General features: G+C 60.1%; 1 protein-coding gene across 2 annotated transcripts; it reads right to left on the bottom strand.

Annotated features, from left to right (window-relative positions):
- Positions 1 to 820: 820 nt before the first annotated feature.
- Positions 821 to 5453, bottom strand: FGF17 (fibroblast growth factor 17; the record flags this gene model as incomplete). 2 transcript variants are annotated; one of them, XM_080796507.1, is made up of 5 exons in its annotated part: positions 821 to 1114; positions 2043 to 2149; positions 2358 to 2535; positions 5201 to 5237; positions 5419 to 5453. In XM_080796507.1, the coding sequence occupies 5 exons, from the start codon at positions 5451 to 5453 to the stop codon at positions 821 to 823; spliced, it is 651 nt and encodes a 216-aa protein (XP_080652633.1). The 2 variants fall into 2 exon arrangements, with proteins under 2 accessions (XP_080652633.1, XP_080652634.1); XM_080796508.1 differs by having other exon boundaries at positions 2358 to 2502.
- Positions 5454 to 9024: the final 3571 nt, after the last annotated feature.

The following is a 9024-nucleotide window of genomic DNA, read 5'->3' as shown; positions in this document are numbered from 1 at the left end:
GCCAGCCTCGCGCCGGGCGGAGGTGCGGGGCCTTCCCGGGGCCACCCACGCCCCGCTTCCCCTGCGGGCGGCGCTGCCCTCCGCGCCCCGCGCGCCGCCCCTCCACCTGCCCCTCCACCTGCCCGGTCGCGCCCGGACCCGGGCCACGGGGCTGCCGCGCGGCTCGTCCGGGCTCTGGCCCGCGCCGCTCGGATAGGCACGGTTGTTACCCCTCGCGGTTTGGGACTCGGATCCCTCCACCCCGCCTTCAGATAACCCGTTTGCAGGAAAATGGTTTTATTCTGGGACTCGAAATTGGGGATGGGGGTGCAGGCCTGGGTAGTGGAATGTGAAGAATGGCCATCTCTCTCTCTCTCTCTCCCCCCTTTTCTTTTTTCCTGAAACAAACACAAAAGTCCCTTCCTACAGTCTGGCCAGGAGGAATGTGGAGGCTGGGAGCAGACTGAGGAGGACTCCGCAGGCAGAGTTTAAAGAGAACCACCTCCGGACCGTGTCTGCAGGGCCTTGAATCTGCTGCCCTTTCCACCTGTTTCAGGGAGCCTGCGTCGAAGGAAACACTACAGTTCCTCGCCTGGGGGTCTGCCCCACCCCCACCCCCGGGGCCTATTTCAGTGCGGGGTCTGGGGCGGCTGCCCCGAGGCCCCAGGCCTGGTTTGTGGCAGTCCCGCCCCTTTCCGGCTCGAGGCTCTGACGCTGGTTGGTCTTCCCGGTCCTCCTTGGGGGCTCTGGTTCCCCTCCCTCCACCCCAGCCCAGTCTTGGGATTAGGAAGGGAAGGGGATGGGAAGGCTGGTGAGGGGCAACTGCCCCCAGTGTCCCCGACTACGTCAGGGGCTGTGGCCTCCGAGTGCGCTTGGTCCGGCGCGTGGGGGCTGAGCCCACGAACTCGAACTGCTTCTGCCTCTCCGCGTGGTTGGGGAAGGGCAGCTGGCCCTGGTAGAGGCGCTTGATGAAGTGAGCCTCTCGTTGGTTCTGGCGGCTGCGAGAAGCCTGGCGGGGCCGGCCCTGCCTCGTGAAGGCCATGAACCATCCCTCATGCCGGGCATTCTGGAAGGCTGTGTAGTTGTTCTCCAGCACGATCTCCGTGAACACGCAGTCTTTGCTCTTCCCGCTGGGCTGCGGAGGGAGGGAGGGAGAGGAGGGGTGTTCGTGCACCCAACCTGTCTGGTTTGTCTGACTTTTGGACCAATTTTGTGGGACAAAGGAGGAAGCCACAGGGGGCTGTGTGCCCAGGGATTTCTGCCTGGGGAGGTGGGTGCCCTTGTTGGAGAGGTAAAAGTGGGAGAAGGGAACAAGGTTTGCTGGGAGTCAGATCTGAACTTAAATACAGGTTTGTCATTTGGAAGTTGTATGCCTTGAGCATGGTGTTTAGCCAGTGGTATAGCATGGTAACTGTTGGGTGGAGGCCAAGGAGGCAACAGTCTGAGAAGAATGGGCAACTGTCTACAGAATAAAGACTACGTCAGGAGCCACACAGCCATCCATTTGGCCCTATCCAAAACCTTGACACTATGCCCATTTTTATAGACGAGAAGCCTGAGGCTTGACCGAAATCAGCAAATATTTGGTGAGAACAGCCAGAACCAGAAACCAGGATTGACAAATGCTAAAGGAAATGGAATTCTCCCTACACAACAGCCCTGGACCTGCCCGAGAGCTCACACCAGCTGGTGCTTACACTAGTAGGCCGGTAGTGTGCCATCTGCCTAGAGGGATCCTGTGGACCCCACTGACCTTGGGGGAGCTTGTGGCCATGTATGAATGCCCACTCTCAGCCCTGATCAGCACTTGACCCTCAACATAGGGGCTGCAATCTCATGAAGGTGCTAAATCCTGACTCATCGATTGGAGGTAGCCTGTAAATCAGAGCCCAAGACACTCAGGGATCAGTAAGTGTCTCATTTAAATGGAGAAACAAGAGTGGCTGAGTGTTGGAGTGGGAGTAGAAGTCATCTTGGCTTGGGCCCAGGGGAGGGGAGTGGGGTGCTATGGGCAGGCAGAAAGATTGATTCATTCCTCCCCTCGCCCTCCTTCCAGGTCTCACCTTCCCAATGAGCTTGCCCCTCTTGTTCATACAGATGTATTTCTCGCTCTCAGCCCCCTTGATGCGCACGCGGCTTCCAAATGTGTCGGTCTCCACTATGAGTTTGGCTGTGATGGGGGAGGGGGAGAAAGACCTCTGTCCGTTGGAGTTGTCGGCTCAGGAGTGTGGCAGGGGGCGCCCCAGCCAGCCTGACCTCCCAACTTTGGTTGTGGGGGGGGGCACCGGCAGGCTCTCCCACTTCGGGCCCCTGCCTGGGCACAGGTTCTATTAGGCCGCCAGTGGTATGAGTGGCCTCCAGTGAGGGCTGGGTCTCACCGAACTTGTTGCCGTCCTCCGCGGTGGCAGAGATGCGACGTCCGGTGACCTGCACGTGCTTGCCACTGGTCCGGCTGTAGAGCTGGTACTCTCGGATCTGCCGCCGGCTCAGCTGGTCGGTCATGGCGCCCTGGTCCCTCACGTACTGGTTAAAATTAGGAGACGGGTGATTCTCCCCCTTTGCGGTTACCAAGGGAAAAATAGTGTCAATTTGCTTTGGGTGACACCACCACTGGTCCATCCAGGGGAGAGGGGTGTGGAGGTGAGTGTGATGGGACAGGCCACTGGTCCTAGGAAGCAGAGGTGTTGGGGAAGGGGACGTAGGACCTTCCCAGACCAGTGGGTGAGCCAGTCATGGTCTCTTGGCTCTCCATCTGCCCAGGCTTGGGGGACACCTGTGATCTAGTGCAGACCTGGAATCGTGACACTGGTTGCTAGAAGGAATCTTCAAAGTTATGGAACCCAAGCGGTGGGATCCTGAGCTTCTGCATGACTCCCCTGCCCCTCCCCCTGGGTGCTCAGGACCCTCAGAGGAGCCCATCCGCCGTTCAGTGTTCTGTCCCTCTGGGGGTGAGGGACATGGAGGCTGCAGCAGCAGGAGGAGCCAGCGGCGTGGTCCAGGGGCCCTCCCGGGAGGTGCCAGGCTGCCTGTGCCCCAATGTAACCGAGGCTGGTGGCCAGTAGGGGCGCTGTTGCCACCAGCTTCCGGGTTCCACCCAGGCGTGGTGCAAAGCCAGGACGAGCACCATCTCCAGGCCCAGTCTCTCCCTACCTATCTGCAACACTGAGTGGGAGAAAACCACACCACTTCCTGCTCTCTCTCTCTCCAGTGAGGTGCAAACCAGATGCCATTTCTGAGCTGCTGGTGACAGCTTCAACCCTAGGCTCAAATGTTTCTCTCTCCACCCGATCCTGCTGGCCCCACTCTCCCTGGCCCAGGTCCCTAAGTCCACCTTTATACCAGGCCCAATCACAACCACTGAGACAGACCTGGACCCAGATCAGCATCTGTTGGAGGCCACCTCTGTTGCAGAGGGAGGAGAAGGAACAGGAAGGATCAGCTTTGAGGAAGGGGGTGGTGAGTGCATGGTGGCTCCAGGCTGACCCTGTAACCTGCTCAGGGTTAACCCTTCGTGTGTGTCACTGCTCATTTCCCACTGCAGCTCCGCCACTGGCCAGAAGTGCCGCCAGGACCCCCACCTTTGAGAGCAGGGTCTGGAGACTCAGAGCAGCAAAGTGCGCCCCGCACCCCACCCTGGAAAAACCCGAGGCCAGCATTTGGGGTGGGGGCTAGCCTCCCTGCCAGGGGGTGGGGTCTAGTTGGCCTGGGACCCTCAGTGGGGTCCAGCCCGGCCCCAGCCCCCAGCCTCCTGGCCCAGGTTCAGGCCCTCCGCCCCTCTTGGCGGGCAGCCTCCTTCTGGCTGTCTGTTCCAGGTCAGGAGCAGAGAGGGCCCCCCTGAAACCCCCTCCTCTCCTTGTCCCCCTTCAGGCCCTGCACAAAAGCAGCCCCACGCCCCCCCCCCACAGCCCCACAGCCCACAAGTCGCTCTCCCCGCGGGACCTGGCCTGTCCCTTTCATGTTCCCGCTGCGGGGGGACCTCCCCTTCCACTGCTGCAGACAGCTGCTTGTCAGACAGCCCCTCAAGCATGGCTATGGTCCGGCCTGCCGGCCCCCCCTCCAGGGGGGGTGAGGGGGCACTTCAAGGGGGAAAGGACAGCTTTGCCACCTTCCCTGAGTCCTGAATGGGGCCTCAGCCAGGCCATAAACGCCCCGGCCAGCCTCACCATTGTGCTAATTCCCCTTCCAGAACAGGTTGGGCCCACCCCCAGCCCCCTCCCAGCCAGGCTGGGGGCTTTCTTCTTGCTCTCCCTGGATGTGTGAAGCAAAAGGCCTGGAACGGGGGCTAGAGCAAAAGGGGGAAGGAAAAGGGGGGGGAGTTGTCTCTCTCTCTCTCCCACCCCCCCACTGCTTCAAAGGCAGCCCCTTTCCCTCTCCCAGAGAAAAGGCATTTACCTTCAAAAAAAGTCCCCACTGGATATGAAGAGAAGCGGGCCTCTGGCCTGGGAAAGCCAAGCGATCTCTCCCCAGAGCGGTTCTGGACCAGTGCATTTTAATAGCTGCACTTTTATGGAGGATCACAAAAAGGGACCGAGCCTCGCACAGGGGGCTGAGGCTTGGGGTGGGGGGTGTGCCTGGGGGCGCTGGCATGGGGTGGGGGGAGTGTGGAGATGCAAACCCTGAGTCTTGTCCCAAACAAACCTCTCTAGGCTTGACCTCATTGCCCTGTAGGTGAGGAGTCACCCTGCCCTGGCTGGGCATTGGGACTGCCCACGCAGTCCCCAGGGCAGCGCACCCCTGGGACATCTGTGATGGGGGGAGTGGGGTAGGAAGTGGAATGCACAAGTGGTTTTGTGTGGAAACCTGTGTTTTCAGGTAGCTCCCAGTACAAGCCTCACCTGAGCCGGCACCTCTGCCCTCTACCCATCTCTCCAGAGTCCATCCCTCAAGCCTGGGCTGCCCCGGTTAGCCTTGGTGGGAGTGGGGGGGGGGTGCGGAACCCGTGTGGCAGTACGGAGGGAGAAACAGAGACTCCAGGACAAGTAGGGATAGGGAGGGTCATGGAGGGAGGACAGATAAAGACCTCAGTGCATCCCCAAATGTGCCTTAGCCCCTTCTACCCGCCTCCAAAGGCTGACACCCCCACCCACCCCCCACCTCAGAAACCATCTGGATCCAGGGAGAGGCCAGAACCTGCCTCTGTCCACCAAGAGGAGACTATCCCCCGCCAAGCTGGGTGGGGTGGGGGAAACAGGGAACAGCTAGTGGGGGGGCACCCGCCTACCTGAGTTTGACAGCAGAGAATCAGTAGCTGGAGGCACCTGTGTGGGGAGACAAGGCAGACCCTGGTGTGGGTGCCAGTAGTCAACCCAGGGTGAGCACCCAGGCACCCTCCCCTCACCCCACCCCCCCGCCCCTCCGGGTGGGAGTCCCGGTAAAACGAGGTCTGCCCCAGGCTGGAAAGGACAACGAAACTTCCATCCAGAGAGGCAGCACACTTACAGAGTGACGTGGGGCAGCAGGCGGGTGGCTCCCATTGCCGGAGAGAGTCCTTGGGGTGGTGGCCCCCCTGCCCCCAAACTCAGGAGCAGATATGGGCAGTCCCCAGGGGTAGAGAGGGTAGAGAGGGGTAGAGTCCCAGAGAAGCCAAGGTCTCTTCAAGCCACAGGTTTTCAGGGGGGAGAGGAGGAGAGAGAGGGGAGGAGGAAGAGAGAGAGGGAGGGGAGGAGGAGTGGGGGAGGAGGGCGTAATTGGGAGACTGAGGTGTGAGGTGTCCACCTTCCTGGCCAGTGAGCGGGCAAAGCAGCCGCTGGTGGGGGCTGCCAGCCTCTTGCGGGGCTGCCCGCGCACAGAGGATGGAGCTGCTGGCTAAGGAGGCTGGACCCCGTGGTCTCCCACGTTTTCCCTGACCCTCAGACCTGGATGGGAGGGCCCCGCCTCCGTTCCCCAGGGGCCAGCTTCTCCTGCCCTCAGGTCTGGCGCCCCACCTCCCCAAGGGTGAGCGCAGGTATCATTCCCGGGCCAGGGGTTGCTGAGTCTGGCTCTGGGGGTGGAAATTCCCAGAAGCAGCCTTAAAAGGAGGAGCCTCCCTCCAGGGGGCAGGCGGTGGGCTTGGCTAGGAGCGCTGGCTTCCACTGCCTCTGTCACCCCTGGCTCCCCCTCTCTGCGGTCTGGCCACCCGGTTAGAGGTGTCAAGGCCGCCCCAACTGGCAGCAAATAGCGGGTGCAACAGGTTGGGGACCAGGGATGGGGGAGAAGGTGCAGCTGGGGCTGTGGGAGGACCCAGTGTGGGCTTGAGAGCTGGCCTGCTGACTCAGTACAGACGGGCTTGGAGAGGAGCTGGTGCATTGGCACAAGCTCCTTTTCTTTGGGCCCCAGGCACTTTTCTAGAAGTGGGGACAGTAATGTCAGAGGGCCAAATGAGATAACTGCACTGAGCTGATGTCAAAAGGCATAACACGTTCTTGGGCCTCGCCCATCATCCTCTCTGGGGCAGTGGCCGTCCCTAGGGCCTCCTCCCTGCATCCACCAGCCCCTGCCTGGGATGAAGAGCCCACCAGCCTCTTCACGTGACCTCTGGTCCCACCCTGCTGTGTGGTGGGACCAGTATTACCCCATTCTACAGACAGGGAAACTGAGACGCACTGGTAGGTAGTTAGCTCAGAATGACCCAGCCAGTGAATGGTGGGACTGGGCTCCTGAAGTCCATGCTCTTTCTGTTCCATGTGGGTCTCATCTGGAGCCTTTCAGCTGTGTCCACGCCCTCTGGGCCAAGATATCCAAGGCCCCAGAGGCTGGTGACGGGGACTATAACTGTCCCTTTCCTTCAGAAGGCAGGTGATGGTGACTGTGGAAGCAGGCTTGTGCTTGGGGGGATCTCTGAGGGAAGCCCCCATGTAGGGAAGCAGAGGTCACATCTCAGCTCTGGGCTCCAAGGTCTAAGCACCCCCAGAATGGAAAGAGAAGGGGAAATGCTGGATGTGGATGTATTTACCTAAAGAGATGAGCAGGAGGGCGAAACTCTCACCTCCAAGCCTCCTTCTCACCTTCCTGAGCTAGATCAATCCACAAAGTTGTCTGCCACCCCTCCCCCACCCCAGACAAGCCCCAAGGCCACCTCCTGGCCACCTCCAACTGTCCAGCTCCAGCACCTGGCTCCCAGCTCCGCCCCGGTGCCCCACAGCGGGCCTCAGGGCCCTGTTCAGCCTGAACTGGCCTGGGGAGTGCGGGGTGGGGGGAGACTTGTAACTGGGGGAGTCCAGGGTTGGGACCATACTTGAATCATACTGTCCAAACTGGAAGGGTTCTTCGAGATTCTTCATCTGGTCCAGGCTCCTCACTCACTGATGAGGCCCAGGGAGGGTCTCACAGCTAGTTAGTGAGTGGCACGTGACTCGGACAAGGTACCGGGTACCCAGACTCCCAATCCAGTGCTCAGCAATTTCTAAGCATGCCCCACCCTGTCCTGCTCCTCTGCTTTCATCCAGGCTGGTGCCCTGATGATTTCCATTTTCTATATTTGTTCACTTTCCGCCCGATTTAAACTCTGTCCCTTCGAGGAAATGCCCGAGTCCACCTGTCCGCTGTGGCTAGTGCCAGCTCTGGCTCTCTTCTCTGGGCAGCCTGGGACCTCACCCACATGTCTGCCTGCTCCTAGCTCCCTGAGGGTGCTCAGAGCTATCTCCTCCCGCCCTCACTCCTGGGATGACAGGTGGGAATGGACCCATGGAGGATGTAGTTCAGACTTGGGGTGGACCCAATGAATTAAGGAGTCAGGTGTGGGAAGTGCCACCTAGCGCTGTCTGGGCCCCAGTTTTCTGAGCCCGAGTGCCTGGTTCTTATCAGTGGGGGAGGGGCTTGTTGTCACCGGCTAGCCCCCCAGCCAAGCGGTAACAGATGCCAGCGGTCAAGCTTGGCCTTGGGGCTCAACCAGGGGCCTGTGCCGGGGGACTCTAGGGCATGGGTGGGTAGCCTATTTTATGGTGTGATACCTGCTCCTTGTCCTTTCCCATTGTGCACCTACAGGCCTGGCCTCCTGACTCAGCTTGCTCCTTTACCCCTATGGGAAGGCCAGTGCTGGCCTCCAAGAAGGGAGGCAGCATGGAGAGTGTTCCATGGATTTTATCCCCATCCCCATGACCTTTCCTCTATGGGCTGTGTGACCTATGGTAATCCTATCATTTCTCTGGTCCCACTTCCTAATTTGTAAAAAGGAAATGGCCATTACCCATGTTGTCAAAACTGCCACCATGAGCATCAACTGAGGTGGACACTCCCTGAAAATTATCAAGGACCAAAAGAATGGGAGCAAGGGGCCTAGATCCTCTTATGTGGCCCAGACTCAGTTTACCTACATTTTGACCCAGTCTCTCCCTTGACTAGAGGGAGCTGGGAGGCAGAAGGTAGGGTTCATTAACATTTATGGGGGGAGGTGGCAGGAGGTGATAAGGGAAGTGAGAAGTAGCCCGGGCTGTGTTGGTTAATCCCCACCCCCTCGTGCCAAGTTCAACACCCCCCAACTGAGGCGTCTCACGCCTGCTCCTTCTAACAGCCCAACTGGTGCAGACACAGAGCCCGCAGAGCCCACCTGCAGACCTGCCACTTGTCACCACCTGCTTCGACCCCAGCTCACCCTTTTCCTGACGAAAAACAGAAGGGCTGGAGCTGGGGCAGGGCAAAAGGCAACAAGACGGTGGGGGGGGGGGCGCTCTCCATCTTTGCCGCTCCTTCCCTACTGCTCCCTACTGCCGGCCAGCACCGGGAGCTCAAACCAGCAGCGGAGCTGTCCGTGTAGCTGTTGCCTGCCCTTCTGTGCAGACTCAGGGTGGAGCCAGGCTGCTGGGCCGTTTGCCAGGGGCGAGGTGGAGGGAAGAAGTACCTGTGCGAACCCCCGCTGGGCTAGAAGTGGCTGGGCTGCCCATCCCAACTACCGGACTTCATTCTAACGACTGCTTTCAGTTCAGGAGACTTCCTAGCACTTGGGCTGCTGCGCGCTCTCTCCCTCTCTGCCAGAGTGGTTAGAGAGCTCTGGGGCCAGACGACCTGGCGGGAACCCTGGCCCCTCCTCTAGCTCTGGGGCCTTGGGGGCCAGTTGTTTCACCTCTCTGG

This window comes from Martes martes, assembly GCF_963455335.1.
Source record: "Martes martes genome assembly, chromosome: 2".
In the NCBI taxonomy this organism is placed as follows: Eukaryota; Metazoa; Chordata; class Mammalia; order Carnivora; family Mustelidae; genus Martes; species Martes martes.
This window is presented reverse-complemented; position numbering and strand designations above follow the sequence as displayed.